Below are 20,407 nucleotides of genomic sequence, written 5' to 3'. Positions count from 1 at the left end.
CACTGGGGGCTAGTTAGTATCTGCTACCAGTTCATGGCTGTAAACAACCAAGCTCAACCTTTCTGGAGTCCTGCAAGTCCCCAAGAAGTCCTTAAAACGCAGGGAATGAGATAAGGAGGATGCATTTAATCTCTTCACTGGATGCAGTGTGTGAGTGTGTGTGTGTCCCTGAATGGGACAAAGACAACCAGTAGTGCTTTCCAATGCACAATAAAACAGTTTATTTAAAAACAACGCATTCAGTACTGTGTTTGGCACAGGAGGCAATGAGGCAGGCACATTCACGCTTAACAGGTACATCTGGGGAGCTGTCGAAGCAGATCATTGCATTTTCTTCACAAACTACAGCCACAATATACACGCGATTACCTTTACAAAAGAAAAAAAAAAAACCAAAAACAGATGATCATCCTTGTTCACCAAGAAGGCAGGAGGCTATTTACACGTTCCTCAGTCCAGCGTGCTGGCTTCGGTCAGGTCTTCACGGCCCTGTCCGTCTGGCAGCTCGTTTCTAAGAGTGACTGAGGCTGCCTCTAGTAAGAGAGGTGAGTCTGAGTCCTAAGGGCTGAAGCTTCTTCCAGAGAGCAAGGGGTCTTCTCGTTTGCTGGGAAGGAGTAAGGCCTTCAATGCCAGTCTCTCAGCAGGAAGTAGCTTTTCCAAAACAAATGCATCCGGTGTGTGGGGGGAGGGCTCCACGGTTATACCAACTTAAGAAGCATTTATTTTTCCTGACGCATGCTTCTTCTGCATTTCTATAATTTACAACCACTGTTCCCTACCTTTTGGTTCCATCATTACTCTATAAAGAACTTCATTCCTTACCCTACAATGATATAACATTCCTTAAAATGATGCTAAAATGAGGTGGTAAAACCAAGCAGGTTAAACGAGAGGAGATATCGTATACATTCTTTTGTCTTGACTTCTGATTCGTGCTTCCACAATAGATTGTCAATTTCCCATCTAAAGAATGCAGGTAGCATGCGTGGTGTAGTATAATGGAATCAGTGGTTGGGAGACCCAGGCCCTAGGTCCAGTTAACAAGCTGGGAACATCAGTCATCCTCTGTTTCCTGAACCTCAGTTGCCCCATCTCCACGTTGAGGACATTCTCCTAGAATCTAGACCTGAGTTAATGCCTAGATTTGTGAAGTTCTGCTGTGGACTTAGGGGACTGCCCTGCGGGAATAAGTGATGCTGCCCTGGGGTGGTCCAGTGCTTCTGTTCTGAGCCCTGGGAGAATTTCAGTGCTAATTGCTGACGCTCAGTATTTGGATTTCAGCCCGTCGATAAACCCCTCCCAGGGCTCTTGCTAGTAAGGCTGCGTTCTGCCTAGTAAGGGCTTACTTAGATCTGGATCTTGAAATCTGGTTAAAGAGCATTTCTGTCGTGGGTACTTACTATTCTAAGCCTTGCAAAAATGGTCTAGGTTCTAGATTTCAGAGGGAAATCTGTTCCTTTCTGCAAATATTTAAGTGACTTTATTTCACCCACACACATTGACCAAACCTCTCTCCCATCATCTACCAGATTTTCTTCCCTACCTCACAAGATGAAAATGTTGTGGGGGTGGCTGGTTCCTCAGTGCTGGTTTTGCTGTTAATTTCTTCCTAGTAAACTCAGGACCACTGTCAAATCGCTTCTGTTTGTAGCTGTGAGTTAACCCTCTTTGTGTATCAGGAAAAGAGCCAGATAAGCGCCTACTTTGTGCCCAGGCTATATGCAAATTGTTCTGAACACAGTGAAAAGCATTTCAACATGGACCCACTCATTTAAAATAAAATATAGTGTATTAACTATAGTGGAACAAGCTCATTTTGATAATTGTTAAGAAGGACAGAAAACAGAGGTATACCCTGATTTTTTGAACATAATATAGAAAATGTCCAAGTTGAGTTTCAAACCTTCACAGTCCAGAAATATTTTACAGAACCTGTAGGGTATTTTACTACAGCAAGGAAAGTAGACTTGGTCCTTTATGATCTAATTTTGATTTAGCACATACAGAATAAAAATTTATGGCTATGTGTAAGGAATTAAGTACACTTTTTTTCCCCCCAGCATCACCTTCCAAAGGATTTAATTCAACCCACCTAAGAATGACTTCCATCCTAAAACCTTTAATTTGCAAACGAAGCCTGTCCTGTGGCTCAGGAGGGTGTCTGATTTCCAAACACTCAGGAAATGGGGCTTTCACGTCTGACTAGTGGTGAGAAAGGAGGAAAGCCAAGCGCAGTGCCCAGAGACTGCAGTGGCCAAGTGTTTGCTGGTAGGTTTTTTCAAAGTCCAGCCTTAGCGAAGGGCTTCGCTGAGGGCAAGGCATCGCATGGTGCCCTCCCTTACTGTGTTCCTAGCAGTATTCTTATTTAATGGTGTTTTGAGCCCACCGTGAGTTTTCCGAGTGCAGAGAAAGTCCGGCTGAGTGCATACTTAAGCCCTGGGCAGGGTAGTAGTGCTTAGCCGAGTGTCCCCCTGGTGAGGTAGAGACCTTTGAACCACAGAGTCTCCCCAGGTAAGGGTGACGGGTCCAGGTAAGCTAATGGGATGTCTTTTTTTTTCTTACCCCCTGCTCTTTTATAGGCACTAATTTCTGGATGCCTGTCACTTTTGTGCCACATCAGAAGGTTGAGGAGTAAGTGGACAGGGAAAATTAGCCAAATAGGGCAAGAGGTGATGGACAATACAATATGAGGAAAGATCAGCCAAACATGGTTTCAACTGGCAGTTAAATTAAGGAGTGTTTACCTGGAAGGTCACCTTTAGAAATCAGACAGGCTGTGGCTAGTAACTCCTTAAGGTTCTGAGGAGTCTGTTGAGAGGTTCCTAAGAGTCATGTGGCTAAGGGGGTATTTTGAACCCCTTAAGGTCCTTAGCCTCCAGGACCAATAATGTATTAAAAATTAGTAGAATCGATCAAGGCGGCCATGCCTCTCTATGGCAAGCGGGGTCCATGGAGCCCCTCGGAAGCCACGGCTAGCCCTCTTATTTGGTGCTGACTGACTCAGAAATTGTTCAGGCAGTGCTGTGCTGGAGCCAGCTCGGAGTGGCTCTTGAGAACATATTGTGACATTTCAGCTGGTTGACATCGAGTTAGTAGTTGGAAATTGGCTATGAGGGAGAGTATCTAGAGCATGGAAATTGGCAAGTCCTACAAATCAGGTCTCCAGCATCCTTCAGAGCCAGTTGTTAAACATTTAACATCACACCAAAGAGCTAAAGCTGTCTCTTAACCCGACAACAGGGAAAAGAGAGGAGGTCTCTAGTATCTCTGATGATGAAAGTCTTTGCATGGGCACAGCTGTGGAAAGGAGCCTGGCCCAAACTTCATCAGGATGTAATTTAAGAGTAATTCAGGAGTGAAAGTCGCTCAGTTGTGTCCGACTCTTTGCGACCCCATGAACTATACAGTCCATGGAATTCTCCAGGCCAGAATACTGGAGTGGGTAGCCTTTCCCGTCTCCAGGGGATCTTCCCAGCCCAGGGATCGAACCCAGGTCTCCCACATTGCAGGTGGGTTCTTTATCAGCTGAGCCACCAGGGAAGCCCAAGAATGCTGGAGTGGGTAGCCTATCCCTTCTCCAGGGGATCTTCCCAACCCAGGAATTGAACTGGGGTCTCCTGCATTGCAGGAGGATTCGTAACCAACTGAGCTATCAGGGAAAGCCCCTCATTAGGATGGAGGGACCTTATTTAACAGAGGCTGGCACCAGGCAGCTAGTGCCAACTGACCCATCCCTTTTATATTCAGCTGGTTTTAGAACCTCAGCTTCTTTTTTTCTTCTTTGATTGGTTTCATTTTAACCCGAAGATCTTTGCATTTGGGGGCATTTCCTGGAGGTTGAGAAATAAGACCCCTTTAGAACTATTTTAGGCTCTGGGAATGAAATGACATCTAAGGAGAATCTGAATGAATTGTTCAACCTTCCTATTTCCCAGTCTGCCTATTTTTAAAGATGAGTGACCTGAGATCACTCTTAGTCTGAACCAGAGTGACATATAAAGAGCTGGCCTTGGGGTAAAGTAGGTTAAAGCTATGTTCCCCACTCTGACCGTCTTCAGGCCTGCATCCATTCTGACAAAATTGACCAGATACTGTTCACTTACAAATTAGTGACTGGTCAATTTAGCCAAACTCAAAAGAGTTGAATGGTTGAGTCACTAAGACTGTGTTTCTATTGTGATAAATCCAGGGAGCAGATCTGATGACAACTGCATTAGAAGTGACAAGCATTCAGCGACTTTGGTCAACACGGTATACATGACTTCGGTCTAGATTTTTGGTTTCCAAATTGTGGCCACATCAGAATCACCTGGGAATCTTTGTAAGCGGGCTTTTATTCCGGGGCATTCTGAGCCACAGGTCTGGGGAGGAGAGCAAGGATGGTATCAGCTCCTCCCGCCTTCCAGCTTGGCTTGCTAGAGGATGGGTAGCAAATCCAGGTCCTCTCCCCACAACCCCATTGTCATCTTAAATCGGAGTCAGTTACTCGACAACAGGCTCGTCACTGTGATTATCCATTGTAATTAACAACAAGAGAATGAGCTTCATTGAGGATAAAAACATCTGTTCAAACACATATATCTTCGATAAGTCATCACAGTAAAAAGAAATCTTAAGAAATACTGCGTAATACAATAATGACATTCTAAAATGTTTCCCACTTTAAATGTTAAATCTATATGGCAAAGCGATCAAAGGGTGAGAGAGGCATATTTCCTCATTTTTGTCTGTGGTATCATCTCACCTGTGGCCTTGATTAATTGGGCCACAGAGCCCAGACAGGACCAGCAGGTGACCCAGGGGCTCTAAGTCCCCAGCACCCATGACCCTCTGTCTGGGCTTTTCAGCCACACACACGCACAGCCCCAACTTTCTCTGTGAGCAAAAGCATAGTTCTACACACTCAGGGAGAAGTAGAGGCAAGACATAAACTTTGGCTTGGCACATTCAGACCACTGCAGGGAAAAGGATCCAGAATTATACAGAAAATGGCTCTCTCTCATCTTGCACAGGAAGACCCAGCCCCAATTATTCATTGTTATTTGCACATCTTCTCAGCATATTGACCTAAATGCAATAATTTGAAGTCTGCTCTTGAAATTACTTATAACATGGAAAGGCACTGACAAAACATACTTTTACCCAGAGTCCTCAAATGAAAATTTTACACACGGAAAAGTACACAGCTGCTCTCAGCATTCAACTTTTAAATTATATATACATATTACTAAAACAAGGTTTTATTAAGGTGAATAGATGACTAAGATCCCAGCTGTCAACTGGGAACTGTCAGTAACTTCATTGTGATTTACCAGATTTATCAGAATCATCATTTACCAAGTAGGTTTCCTCTCATGTTAGGGGAGAATGTAGGTTATTACCAATGGACTGTTGTATACCTAGGCAAGCATCTCCTTTTCTGTTTTGCATTGAGAAATAGTTTTTTTTTAAGTGGAGGGAGAATCTTTTTTCCTCTTTTTCAGCTTTTCTAACTTACTTTATTTTCTGTGCCTTGTAGACCCCAGACCATAACCACTTTCTCTTTGAGCCCACTTTTATTGGATGTTGATGAGCCAAGAAGTGCTAGATAAGGAGTCAGAATTTCTTCACTGATTACCTGTGCAATCTCGGGAAAATCACTTAACCTGTCTGTTTCTCCATTTCTCATTTGGAAAGTCAAGGATTAGGACCAGAGATACCAAAAGGCTCTTCCGTTCCCAGTGTCCTAGGTCTCTAGAATTCTGTCCCTGCTGCCTTAGCCCTCACATCAACACCTCTTTGCTGACTGAGTGTGTCTAAACATTAGTACTTTGCCCAAGTCAAGGAGAAGAGGGTGGCAGAGGATGAGATGGTCGGATGGCATCACTGATTCAATGGACATGAATTTGAGCGAACTCCGGGAGACAGCAAAGTTACAGGGAGGCCTGGCGTGCTGCAGTCCATGGGGTCACAGAGTCAGACATGACTTAGAACAACAACCCAAGTCAAAAGAAAAGCTTTTCTCTTCCTCCACTTCCCCACCCAGTCAGGTTACTTCCGACGTTCACATCTGCGGATAACTGGCTAACTGGAGGCCTGGGCACAAGGAGGTCAGGGGACCCTCTCCCTTCACAACCTGGCTGGTAGCGCCATGGTCGGGGGCCTGCCATCAGAGTCACACGGATGGCCCGGTGGTCACCGCCAGCCCTGCTAGGCACACACACTGCTAAATGCACGGCACTTGTACAACGGTCAAGGACACTTAAGACAGAAGCAAAGGCAGAGGAACTGCAGAGGTTCAATCATCACATATGGAGAAGATTTTCTGGGTGTGGGAGGGGTTCTTAACACAACACTTTAACTCTGTCTCCCCTGGATCTGCACGTCTGCACAGGACACTCAGAACGACTGATGAAAACTGAGGGAGTAGCGTTAAGCAGCTTGTTAAATGTTTGTGGGTTTGTGTTTTTTTGTGTGTTTTTTTTTTCTGTGCAACTGAATCGGTCATTTGTGTTGGTGTCACATGAAGACAGACTTGGGGGCTTTATGGTGATATTTATTCCAATAGTGCGTGTTAGGGTTAGGACTCTGCCATGAGTATCTGAAAAAAAGAAGTGTTAGTTGCTCAGTCATGTCTGACTCTCTGTGACCCCATGGACACTGTAGCCTGCCAGGCTCCTCTGTCCATGAAATTCTCCAAGCAAGAATACTGGAGTGGATTGCCATTTCCTCCTCCCGGGGGATCTTCTCTATCCAGGGATTGAACCTGGGTCTCCTGCATTGAAGATGAATTCTTTACCATCTGAGCCACCAAAAAGAAGAAAGGTTCTGACAAAAGGATGCCCTTAACCTATAACCAGTAGAGCAAAGTCAATGGGAAAACCAGGGATTGGTACCTGAGGCCGAATCAGGAAGGAGGACCCACAGGCCTGTCTGCCCACGTCACTGCTGTTGACCACACAGCCTTGGAGATCCTGGCTATTTATACCATTGCCTCCCTCAATTGGGCTCACAGGACCCACCAACTCTTTTGGTCAAGACAGTAGTTATATAGGTTTAATCTTTTGAACAGTCTTTAAAAACAAAAAGACTTTTTGTATCATCAGCTAGAGGCTGATTTTCTCTATGCTGAAACTGTAGGTCAAGGGCATAACTAACCAATAAAAATAACAGTAAAAGGTGCCATATATTGAGTGCTGACTACATGCTGAAAACTGAGATCAATGCTTTAACCACACGCTGAATCTAGTTTTTTGGTTTTTTGCAATAGAAGGATAAAGCCTGCATATAAAGAATGGATAAATTATGAGAATTGTGGTTAACCACAATGGGAGGGCTTGGGATTGTCTTCAGAGATTTTTAAAGATGAAGGGGAAGGTGGTCTTTTGGGATCAGCTCCAGGAAGTCCTACCTGGGAACAGGAGATAAGCCTCATCTCTCCATCCTGGTTCTGGGAAACAGGTCTGTTTCCTCAGCATGTTGAGTTTTTGTGAAAGTGATGGATGAAAATGATGGTGGGAGATGACAGAGTCCTCTCACTCTAGGTTAAAAGGGAGCCAAGAGTGAAGTGAGATTTACTCAGTCTTCCTGAAACTTAAAGAAAAACCCCCAAACTTGCCATTCTGATGACAGCTAATTTAAATGGTCCACAAATAGAACAATTAACTGACTTTAGAGATTCTGGTCTTTTGCTCTTTTAACCTGCCCGGCTCAAAGTGTCCACATATTTAGTGAAATCTAGTGGGCACATTGGCATTAAAACTCCAGAGTCAGGATCTGGCCCATATTCAGTTCAGTTCAGTCGGTCAGTCGTGTCCGATTCTTTGCAACCCCATGGACTGCAGGACACCAGGCTTCCCTGTCCTTCACCAACTCCCGGAGCCTACCCAAACTCATGTCCATAGAGTCGGTGATGGCATCCAACCATCTCATCCTAATATTGGCATTATCACTTAGCTGAAACCAGATGAACTAAGTGCTTTGGAAGATCCAACTAAACACTCCTGTCAGTTTCCCATCTCCTGTGACCCTAACAGAGAACAGCACGAAGACTGTAGTACTTTCCTCTTTCTTTTTCTTTTCTTTTTTACTGTAGTACTTTCTTCTTTAAAGTGATAAGGGAATAAGCATGTGGTCTGGGTGCCCATCGAACTGTATCATTGCATTTAGAAGTGTTTTGGATATCTCCCCTTCTAATTATTTCAAGTATCGGGTTGTTTCAGTGGCTTCCCACTGCAAACCATCCATTCTGATGTCTTCCTGTCTGTTTGGATGATTGTCACTCACACAACGGAGTGAGCTGTGTCACCAGTGGTAACACATCTGGGTCTGTATGAGTTTTCTGTCACTGGTTAGCATCTGGTTCTATGTAAGCTGCCCTGATTAGCTTTCTGGGAAAAATTAGAATAAAACAGCTTCTCTTCAGAGCCAGGCAGAACATGAGCATAAGAACCGCATCTTTCCTTATCAAATCAGACTTATATTTGGTTTGATTTTCAGCGTGATGGTACCTTCCCAAGGAGGGGCAGTGAGCTGCTTACTGAACAATAGCAATGATTTTAAACAGTATTTGTAACGTTACAAGCAATCTAGATGAGATTTCTGTTAAAGAACAAGCTACCCCACCCACATGTATTATAAATGTGCTTGACTGGCATTTGGAGAGAAGAAAGAAACTCTTATTAAAATTTAACATCGACTTGGCCAGACTTTGGGCTGAACTGGAAGAACAAATGCTGCTCAGTGAAAAGCTGGGGACAGCAGTGACGTGATTTCTACTCCTAAGGCTGAAAGGGGAACAGCTGGTGAACCCCTTGCAGCAGGCCCACACATCTCCAGTTCCAAGGGTTCGTTTAGTACCAGTCTTGCCACAAAGCAGTGGCTTTTCCTTTTGAAATGCTAGATTTGTAGAGCCAGTTTCAGCGGAAAGAGGGAATATCTGATGTCTACAATTGCCTTGGAGTTCTGGAGTGGTCTGATGGACACAGTGACACTCAGGATGCCCTTGCCTCAGCGCCGTTCACGTGGGGGCCTGGCCAGCCTCAGAGCACCTCCTCTGCTTTGACCCAGCTGGTTCTCAGAGACCCTGACCACAGTTACAACACCTCAGGGGCTATGGGATCCATAACAGCTTCTAAGTATTCTCCTTCCTTCCTCTTCTATAAGTACCAGACTTGAGCTGACTCCCCGCCTCTACGTTCTGGGGGAATTCCCAGTCCAGTGCTTGGGTTGGGACTGTGGGAGGCACTGCGCCCAGGCTGGAACGCCCTTGAAGGTGTGGCATCAGGATGATTTGCCATAATGGCACTCAGGTCACGAGACGAGATGCCACCCGCGGCGCCACAGGCTTTGTAGTGATGGTCAGAAATGCCCTGGATCACGTGCCTCCCGGCAGAGAGGAGCTGCTCTGCTGCAGGATGGCTGCATGGGCCAGTGAGAACTTCCCGAGGGGCATTTCTTATAAAAGGAACCACAGGGGATCCGTCATGACCCGTCAGTTTGTTATGAAACATCAGTTACCCAGAGCCTTGAACGTATCAATTACAGATGCAAGACATACAAGCAAAGCTATTTCAACATGACTCCTAGCCAAATATAAAACTCCATGGTGGTGGAGCCAGGAAAGTGGTTGTAGGGGGTGGAAGGGAGAGGGTGGGAGGGGCAAGGGGGGAGAAGAGAGGAAGAGAGAGAGGATATTCACAAACCAGTTTTTTATGTTTTCATTTCAAAGAGTGTGATCCCATCCAGGCAAAACTGCAATCCTGCCCAAACCTCTGCCCAGAGGCCTCTGGTTGCGAGGACTCTGAGCAAAGCTGTAGACACTACAGCTCTAGTCCTCACTAGAAAGAAAATAAATAGGAGGCAGTTTATTATTAAAATACACACGTGAAAATACTTCAAACCATTTCGTTAGCAGCAGAGTTCCCAATGCAACCGTCCCTTTATCAAGTTTAGATCACGAGGCTTCAAAGCATCTGTCTTGCTAAGACCCTTAAAAGAGCAGGGAGAAGGGGAGAGAAGGCCCCTTTGCTCTTAAGGGGCAGACGGTCCTTATGTGAGACTCTCTGGGGGTCTGTCTATTCTGACGGGCTACTCGGTGTGAGTCGGGCACTTTGAAACCGGCCGTCGGGCGCTCCGGCTCGGAGTTCTCAGGCACAGCGCGACAGAGTCAGCTTGGTGAGCCCTTCCGCATGCATTCGGTACAGCAGCTGAAACTCGGCCGGCAGCTGGTGGGACTCCTGCCACTTGGTGGTAAATTTGGTTCCTTTTTTGTCATAGTAATGGTACGGAAGGTCTTCCCTTGTGTTGGGGTCAAATCCGAAAGGCCAGAATCCATACAAGTGGATCTCCTCACAGACTGCTGACGCCAGGGTGTACATGAGAATACCCGTGCTCAGCCGTTTGGGCGACAAGTGCTTGTTTTTCCAGTACCTGTGGAACAATAAGCACAGGTGGATTCAGAGGCCAGCTGAAGGCTTCCGTCAGATGAGTCACTGTGACCAGTTTGGGGAAGCGAATTTATCCAAGTAACGTAACCAGTCCTACTCTGAATCTATCCTGAAGACCACAAAAAAACTCTCAGGGCAGGGCCATCTACTTTGTGAGGCCCAATGTCAAATGAAAATGCGGGCCCTTATTTAAAAAATAGTTGAGAGTTTCAAGAGGGCAATAGCAGAGGGTTAAGCCACGTGCCGGCCCTTCTAGCGCGGGCTCGTCTGTTACTGTGGAAGCCCCACGTGTGAAGCCGTCCCTGCTCCCCGTGTGTGCTCAGTCGCTCAGGCATTCCGACTCTGTGGCCCCGTGGAATGTAGCATGCCAGGATCCTCTGTCCATGGAATTTTCCAGGCAAGAAATACTGGAGCGGCCCTGCTCTGGGTTGTCCTAAAGAGTGGTGTCTCTGACTCACTGGTGATGCTGCAAAAGCCCATCAGTGAGAATGACCATGCCCCTCATACGTAAAGGGCGGATCTAAGGGGCCCTCTTCTGTTACTTTCTTACCCAAACTCAGAGATTAAATCTTTCTTCGTGGGTTTGAAAAGATTGTGGGGCCTTATTTTTTTCTACCCTTTTGTGAAAACCACATTTCCTGTTCCTTTGTCTTAACCAAGAGCTTCCAAGCCCTTCTTTGATGTGCCAGAACCTAAGAAAAGTATTTACACACTTTCTGAATTTGTAAAAAATGCTCAATAATGGTTGCTGTGCCTTCCATATTTAGATAGTAATTTGAAGCCTTGCTACCTAAACTGCCAAATATCTGAGACTGATGTGGTGTGAAGGAGTGTGTACATGTGTGCATGTGCACTTATGACTGGTGTGCACGCATACTCAAACTGTTCATGAATCAGATTTCCACAGACTGTACTTCCTCCAAGGTTTCGTTGAATCACTGTGTTTGGTCTAAGCCCAAGTGGGTCATTCTGGCTACTCCATGGGCCTCCTGAGAGGCTGGGGGCCAGGCGGGTCACACAGGCTGCTTCCGGAAGGATCTGTAATATGCAGTTAGACCCTTCTTCACTACCTGAAGGCTTCACATGGACATTCCCCTTCCAGGTGAAATTCACAAGTTCAGTCTTTGTTTTCATATTCTTACCTAAGGAGTTAGAATGACTCCTGACGATTCTTTCGGTACAGCTGTGCTTAAATGGAGCGAGAGGGGAGCAAAATGATGAAGTCAGAGGGGGCAGGTTGGCAGGATGCCTGGCTTCTAATTCTGGTTCTGCCCATTTTGGGCAGTGATGTTCAGTAAATACCTCTTCTATGTACCTCAGATGATACGTCTTTAAACTTAGAAGCTGGGTTATATTACCTGTTAAAAAGGTAGCCATACATCCTGGAAAACTGAAATAGCCCCAGTTTTTGTCTGTTATCTTTGTCATAATTCTTAATAGTGCCCTTTTTCTTTCCAAGAAAAAGTTTATAGTCCGGCATGGACTATAAATGCTGGCATCAGCCTGCCTGCTAGATACACACCAGCTGATTACACGATCATTCCTCCTTACATGAGAGGCCAACTACAAGATCTTAAATCTGGAAGATGTTAGAGGACTATAGGATGTCTACTATGTACCCATCTGCGATGTGATAAAAATTTTAGAATCCTTGTCTACCAGACCTCCCAGAACCCACTCTAACTTGCAGTAACACCTGGAGAGTATGTGAGGACACTGGGGCTGCTCAAATAGGGGACATTAGAGGTGAGGCAATTTCCTCAGATTATTTATAGAAAAAATTCTGCAATTAATCTTGCTTTATAAAATTCCTTGCATTTTATAAATGTGTGTGTGTGTGGGCTCAGTCCTACTCTTTGAGACCCCATGGACTGCAGCTCACCAGGCTCCTCTGTCCATGGAATTTTCCAGGCAAGAATCCTGGAGTGGATTGCTAGGCCCTTCTCCAGGGGATCTTCCCAACCCAGGGATCAAATCCAGGTCTCTTGCATTGCAGATTCCTTACCATCTGAGCCACCATGGAAGCCCTTGAATGCCTGCTCCCAATTCTGGCTGCTCATTAGAATCATCTGGGGAGTTATTAAGACATACCAAGTGCCTGAACCACTCTCCTTCCCCACCAGACAAATCACGTTAGGATCTCTTGAAGCAGAGCCCAGACAAGAGTATTTTTTAAATCTCTCCAAGTGATTCTGAGGTATAGCCAGAGTTAAGACTCATCAGACTAGATGAAAATACTGTATCCTGGTTAATCTGTCTTTCAAATTACAGGGGATAACAAGCTGCTAAAATACTTTTCACATGTTTTGGCACTCAAATCTCCAATGATTAAAGCCAATTATACAATTTTGACTTGTCTAGGTGGTTTTCTAATCTTGGCCATCTTAAAAAAAAATACTCATCAAATAAAAAGGAATATTTAAAGTCAATCGCATCTTTAAGAAAACCACTTGATTTGTCTACTTTAGTCGTTGGCATTATTGGGACATAGCTGTCCATTCAGAGAAAATTATTGATTTGTGGTGATTTCCATGACTGTTTGTTAGGCTTACCACTATGGAAGGGGACAGGGGGGCCGGTGGAGAGGCAAAGCTGATGAAACACCAGTCCCTCCATTTGACACTTAGCTACCAGCTGGGGTAGGAGATTGAACTTCTTACCTAGAACGATCCGTTCATGCATTACAAAACGTCAGAATGTGTTCTAAGGTACTATGCTAACCACAACAACTAACTAATCAGATAGCTAGCTCCCACCCCCAAGAGATTACGATATTGATTTGCCATCTGGTAGGGTGTGAGTTAAAGGCAATAAAACATACACACCTGTTGACATGTTGCATTATATTTCCAGGCCAAGCCAACTGGAGCTTTAACTGACCTCTGTGTTCAACAAAAAAGTCAACTAATGTCCTGGTAACAGTGGCCGACGTATGGAAGAAAAAGGCAGGGATCCAAAGAATGGCCCCGTCAAGCTTTTTCAAACTGAGAAAAAAGTTGTTACGGTCCTGAATGGTCAAAAGGTTGTTGTAATATTTTTCCAGGATGCTGGGGTTGAAGGTGGTAAGGTTGGTTTTCCTTCCAACATCTCTTTGGAAAGCCTCCGTAGGGGCGAAATTGCAACGGAAAACAAAATCTGACTTATCTATCTGTGGTCCACACCGGCTCCCTGTCAGGATCCCGCTATTTCCAACCACAGCGCAAATGTTATAACGCTTATTCACAATGGGAGACACATCTGGAAGCAGTGATCGGAAGTTATTGCTAATAGAGAAAACATATTTATGGCTGGAATAATCATAGTGCATCAGTTGTCCAATCCGAACACTATTCTTGGTCAAAGAAAAATTTTTTATTACATCGACATGCTGAAGAATTTCTTGCCTAAAATAAAAAGAGATTCATTAAATGTATCCCATTCAAAAGAATTGATTTTCCATCTTAGGTCTTACACTGTTTCATTCAGGCAAGAACTGTAGGCACACTGAACCCAAGAAAGATTATACATTCATAATAACTGAAGGGAGAACTGCTTCAGGATTACAGACATGCTGTAGCCTCTCAGCGTCTGGGTGTAATCCTCTAAGGCTTGTAAATGTTGTGATTTGTGGCTTTCAGTTGCTGATTCTTTGGGTTTCTGCTCTACCTGAAAACTGTATTTGGTCAAGGGGGAGGCATGGGCCAAACTGTGTGAGAAGATACAGGGAGACAATTTACACAGACCCCAAAGGGCTCACACTAATGCACAAACTTTGGTGACTTAGAGTTTGCAACTAGGGACTACTTGTTTGCTATTGGACTATAGTGTACAAGGAATATCAAATATCACTGATGTCCAGATATGAGTCAAATAGACATGAGTCAGTATGGTGCTATCTATTATTAAAATATAAAAATGGTAATAGCAGTGGGAGTAGTTGAATATTTAATAGAAATGAGATGATAATCTCATTATTGTCCTTTGAATAATGAAAAAAGAATCTTTTTCTACTTGATTATATAGAAACCCAATTGAGTTAGAGAAACCTAATGCTTTAGAAAAAGAAGCTATTGTAAATCCTGAAAACATGTGTATATTCTAAGAATTCAGAGGATAAACAGGCAAGGGTGGTACTTAACACTAATTTCTGGTTGCTTTCATGCTGAGCATTAAGCGAAATTAACCATCTCCTCTTAAAGTCGCTGTGATTTAAAACACTTAAGAGAGATCAGTCATGTGTTACTCTGCTACGAGGTTCTCCAGTTCTAAGAAATCACATTGAACTTCCTCTATCTTTTGCCCCCCAAAAATGGCAGGAATGAAACTAAATGCTTTGCATACTATCACTTTACCTGGAATCTTACTTTTTAAAAAATTACTTCAATTTGTCAAAATGCAGACTGACATACACTGAAGGCTTTAAACCAAAGCTTCCAAAGTTACTAAGTGTTCACTGCAAACTGTTACGAAGGTAAAAGTTTCAAGTGACACTAGGCAAATTAATTAAAGATTACCTAATAAATGGATTGAAAGAAGGGAAGCTTTGAGAAGGAAATATTGTTCTAATTGGTTATTTGGATCACATGGCCTAGTGTGGGGAGAACATTTTTACTGAGACAGAAATATGTTTTGGGAAATACATAATATATTTGACCCATGACAATTTTCTGGGCTGCCTAGAAAATTAAGTTGGATTAAAACCACAAAAGTTAAAAAAAAAAAACACTTCAGAGTTTTAGAATTAATCAATTATTATCATGGACTAATTTTTAATTAAACAGTGTTTTAAAATTTTTAATCATAATCATATGACTCTATGCCAGCTTTTCAAGTAAACATTTTCATGTACCATGGATAGCTACTGAATTTGTTTTAATTCCATATTAGATTAAAAGTGTGCGATAACTAGAAATTCTATGACCAAAACACAACACCCTAAATAGACTGGTAAAATAAACTTTTGTAAAATAAGTATTCATACCCCTAATGAATACACTAGATGGCTCACATTCCATTTAGCAGTGTAATTATCCCACCAAGAAGGAAGAAGTAATGACTTATCTGGGATTGCTAAGAATAGACCAGAAATCACTGAGGAAAATACATACATTCGCATAAATCTCATCCTTCTTGCCCCACCTCAAAAAAGAAAGGTTCATACACACACACACACACACACACAAACTCCATGTATAAATGAAGCTGCTATAAGACAACGAAGAGTAATTTTGGGTAGCTTTTACAATGTATTAAAAGCTATAAAAGTTTAATGAGAACAACCAGGTTAAAAAACCAATGCCATACTTAAACATCTGAATATATTTGGGCTGAGGTTTTTCGCTAGTAATTTGTTGGGGATAAAGTATAGTGTCTTCTGTATTTCTGTGAGACAATACTTTTTTACTTTTTTTTTTCTTTTTCTTTTCCCCAGTGAGGGGTAATGAAAATGCATTGGGTGGTCTTTTTGTCATTAACTTTTTTTTTCTTTTAAAATAAATTGCTTTGGCAGTATTAGCCATACATGTTAACCATAAATCATGGTGCTCAATTAAGCTCAAGTTAAGGAGAATACTGAACACAACTTTTTTTTTTTCACTTCTTTTCAAATTGGCCTTATTGATGCTTTCCTTTTATGAGGGGGCACTCCATAAACAGAAAAGGGTTACTAATCAGCCTTTGTGCAGTCAGGCCAAGAAGGCAGTGCAGGTACACCTTGGGTTGGGGGGAGTGGATTTCTGTTGTTCTGTTATAATTTCGTTTTGTCTTGGTTTTGAGCTCCAGAACTCAGGACACCTCCTGGGTCTCCTATCCTACCTTTGATGTAAAAACGCTGTCCGATTAAATGTCCACTTAGGTCTGGCTTGGAGTTCATGGGTCACAGAATGCGGGAAGGGCACCAGAGACGAATCTAGAAGCTTCAGCGCAAACTGCGACCTGGAGAGGAGCATGGGGACAGACAAGCGCGCTGGGCTCAGCTCGGGGAAGCCACGGTAGCCATCAAGGTCCGGCCGGGAGGCGGCGGGGCGGGGACGGCGCTGGGGGGGCGGCTAGTCGGTGCCGACCTCGGTGACAGCCCGCCCCAGAGCCCCCTGCTCGTCTGGGCCACCTTCGCTCCCCACACACACTCGGGAGCAAGAGGGGGAACCGGGGAAGCCCGTCTCCATTGTCCATCCCTCCGGGCGCGGGAGAGACCATAAAATGGCCGTCTCGCGGAGAGCAGGGCCGGGAGCCCGGCCCTCGGCCCGAAGCGGACGCGCCAGAGGGGACCGGGGAGTCAGCACCGCGGACAGCAGCCGCGCCCGGGCGGAGGGCCGGGGAGTCAGCACCGCGGACAGCGGCCGCGCCCAGGCGGGCCCGGCCCGCGCGCCCCCGCGCCTCCCCGGCGCCGCGCCCCGATTGATTTTTGGAGAAAAGGGCAGATGAACCCAAGACCCTGGGGAAGGCTTGGTGGGGGGTGGGTTGGGGGGGGTGGCTCCTTCCTTAACCTCTTCCTTCCCGAGCCTCGGTTTGATTTCAGCCCCTGTCCCCTGACCGTCGCCCTCCGGACGCCCGCTCCACTCCTTCCCTGGGTTTCGCACCTCGGGTCTGGCTGAGACCACAGGGTGCAGTTCGTACTCGCCACCCGCCCCTCTGGAGGCTCAGTTGGCAGAGCTCGGGAGGTGGGGGCGGTCACAGTTGGGGCAGAAGGTCTCCACGAGCTCCGCCAAGCTTCGCCCGGCGCCTGCCTTCTCAGTCCATCCTCGCGCCGGGCGGTGACTTGGACCCGGGGCGAGGGGAGGCGGCCCTTAGGCGGCTCGCTTCCCGCAGAGGGCGGGGGGGATTGCGGAAATCCCGGAAAGAGTTGAGGGGGGGGGGCGGGTGGGCGATGGCGGGGCGGGTGTAAGGATCGAGGTCGAGGACCCCAGGGGCTGCCAGAGAACAGACCCGCGCCTGATGGCTCATGGGTTGGGGGAGGAAAGCAGGAGAGCGCGCCAGACGAGTCCGGCGCCTGCGCCATTAACTCTCCCCGGTCCGCGCGCGGAGTAGGCGCTCACCGCCACGCATGTCCATCTCTCCATTCCGACTCCCTGATACGCACAAGGCCTCTCCATCCACCATCATTCTCCTTAAACCACCCTCCCCACCCCCCACCCCCCACCCCCATTTTTGAAATGGGGGAAGGGATGCCAAAGAAGAATATGAGAATGCAATCACTTTGATGAGGACGACGTCTGGGTTTAAAAAAAAAAAAAGCAGGAGGTGGGTGGCGATGGTGTTAAGAATCAGAGCGAGGCATGGAAGGACCACGCAGTTATCTTGCCCAAAGTGTCTCGGAGAAGGCAAAACACCCTCCCTCCCCCCACCCCCCGACCTTCCGCCCCCATAAACCAGATAACCCGCCGGCGCCCAGAGGCCCCGCACTCACCGGAATCCCGCGTGGAGCATGTACATTCGGGGCGCCCCCGGGTTGGCGTACTTGGGAGTGGTGAAGATGCTCTCCTTTTTCAGGGACACGTAGCTGATGAGCGATAAAATCAGCAGGGCGACGCTGAGCATGACCAGCCCCAGCACACTGGCGACCCGGGCCATTTTGCAATTTCTCATCCCGGGCCGGCTTGGGATCAGGAAAAGCGGGGAAATCGGTCCATTGAGCGGCCAGCAGCTCGCTGGCGTGTCAGTGTGTGTGTGAGTGTGTGTGTTCGCGCGCGCGTGTCAGCGTATGTGCCGGGGGGGAGGGGGACCGGGCTGGGGAGCCGCGCAGGGGCCCGGAGGTAGGGGCGGGCAGGAGCCCCAGAGAGAAGCCGGGCCCCGGAGGCAGGGGAGAGCGGGCCCGCGAGGCTGAGCAGGGAGACGGAGGGTCTGCGCGGCGCCGCGGCGCTGAAGCGGCGCGCCGTGCGTCTCCGGCCGCAGGCTCAGGCTCCCCCGCGCGTTTCCAGCGAGGCTGCCATCTCCTCTACCGCCTGCAAGACAAATGTGATTGGAATAATGTTACAGTTCGATCTAAGCACAGGATTTAATTAATGAACTCTAATCTCCCAAATAACCGGGGGAGGGGCGGGAGAGGGAGGGGTGAAGGGGAGGTGGCAGAGGGAGGCGAATTGAGGCTCGGAAGGCTGCAGCCCGCTTCTACCCGGCCTTCCCCGCCGAGGGTGCCGGCGGGGGCGATGCCTTTGGCCAGACAGACGCCCAAACTTAGTTCCGTGGACTGTTCATTGCTTTATAAGTATATCGTGGAATACAGAGATAAGTAACTGGGTGGGCTGTCCTGGAGGACGCAAACCAACTGGGTGTTTCTGAGATGCTGGGAGAGCGGTTTGGGGAGCAGACATTAAAAAGCTTCTCTTCTCACCACTGAGCCGGGTCCCACCGATCAGCACCTGCCCTAGCACCCCACGAGGAAGCCCTGGAGAGCCACTGGGCCTTGTGAGCGTCTCAAACCTTCTTGGCATTTTCCATAATCTCTCCTCTATCCACTTGGGTTGCCCAGCGCATCCTTTACTTCTCTGTAGAAGATGGGCCGTGCCTAGCAGCGCTGTAAGGTGAGCTATGAGGGTGGAGGCTGGACTCCCCCCCTCTTTCCTCCCAGTGTCTGGTTCCCAGCACCCTGCAAGTGGACGACAGGCCCGCCCCAGAGTTGACCAGGACTGGAGCGGGTCACTCTGATTTAACTTTCCATTTCGCGCTTTTCTGACTCATCCCTGTGGCCTGGCCTTCAGGTTGGGCAGCTCAACTTTGCCCTGAAGCTTCGCTTAGCCTGGACCAGAAGCCACGTGCGTGCTTAGTTGCTGAGTTGTTTCCGAGTCTTTGCGACTCCGTGGACTGTAACCCACCAGGCTCCTCTGTCCATGGGATTTCCCAGGCAAGAGTACTTGAGTGGGTTCCTATTTCCTTCTCCAGGGGATATTCTGAACCCAGGGATTAAACCTACATCTCCTGTGTCTCCTGCATTGTAGACAGATTCTTTACCCGCTGAGCCATGGGGGAAGCCCTAGACCAGAAGCTGGAGTATGATAAACCTCCATGCATTATGAATGCCCACAACTCTCTTTGGAGGAGCCCAGGAGCCAAGGCAGAGAGGCTGCCTCTGAGGGTGGAGGGACAGCTCACCAGGTAACAGTTTGTGTCGCTTGACTTTCAGTTTCTTTTAGCATATTCACATGTTCCCTGGTTTAATGTCCGTTGGAAGCAAAAGTTAATTCATTTTCAGTCATGCTGTTGGATGCTCAGAAGGCAACCCACATGTTTCTTTGGCTCTGTCCTTTGAAGTTAGCTGTGGCTTCTTCCCTCTATCTTTACTCTTGGCCTGGTCCTTTTTGTTGACAAAGGTTTGTCTAATCAAAGCTATGGTTTTTCCAGTAGTCATGTATGGATGTGAGAGTTGGACCATAAAGAAAGCTGAGTGATGAAGAATTGATACTTTTTGAACTGTGGTGTTGGAGAAGACTTGAGAGTCCCTTGGAGTGCAAGAAGATCCAACCAGTCCATCCTAAAGGAGATCAACCCTGAATATTCATTGGAAGAAATGATGCTGGAGCCAAAGCTCCAATACTTTGGCCACCTGATGCAAAGAACTGACTCATTGGAAAAGACCCTGATACTGGGAAAGGTTGAGGGCAGGAGAAGAAGGGGACCACAGAGGATGAGATGGTTAGATGGCATCACCGACGTGATGGACATGAGTTTGAGCAAACTCTGGGAGTTGGTGATGGACAGAGAGGCCTGGCGTGCTGCAGTCCATGGGGTGGAAAAGAGTTGGACGCGACTGAGTGACTGAACTGACTGACTTCCAATAATGGTCAACAAGCACTAAGGACAGAAGCCAGAGGGGAGAAATTGGCCTTCAAGAGCCTTTTCTAATAAAACAAGTTGATGTTTTCCAAGGTGGCTATAATTTCTTTCTGTCTTGAACTTCTGATTTTATGGGATTTGGTGGACCTGATACTACGGCCTGTCTGTGGGCTGCGAATTCCTCAAAGGGGTGAACCCCTGGGCACTAAGGTCCTGCAGAACCAGGGCCATGT

At 46.6% G+C, this 20,407-nt stretch overlaps 1 protein-coding gene across 1 annotated transcript; it reads right to left on the bottom strand.

The window, feature by feature from the left end:
- Window positions 1-197: 197 nt before the first annotated feature.
- Window positions 198-18,411, bottom strand: ST8SIA3 (ST8 alpha-N-acetyl-neuraminide alpha-2,8-sialyltransferase 3). Its single transcript, XM_043889461.1, has 4 exons — window positions 17,812-18,411; window positions 16,221-16,340; window positions 13,253-13,810; window positions 198-10,410 (listed from the first exon to the last, which is right to left on the bottom strand). Exons 1-4 carry the CDS (start codon window positions 17,988-17,990, stop codon window positions 10,128-10,130), a joined length of 1,140 nt encoding a protein of 379 aa, XP_043745396.1. The 5' UTR covers window positions 17,991-18,411; the 3' UTR covers window positions 198-10,127.
- Between the last annotated feature and the right edge of the window lie 1,996 nt (window positions 18,412-20,407).

The sequence above is a fragment of the Cervus elaphus genome, chromosome 27 (genome assembly GCF_910594005.1).
Source record: "Cervus elaphus chromosome 27, mCerEla1.1, whole genome shotgun sequence".
Classification (NCBI taxonomy): Eukaryota; Metazoa; Chordata; class Mammalia; order Artiodactyla; family Cervidae; genus Cervus; species Cervus elaphus.
Note: the sequence above shows the minus strand (reverse complement) of the source record. Positions and strands in the feature narration are given on the sequence as shown.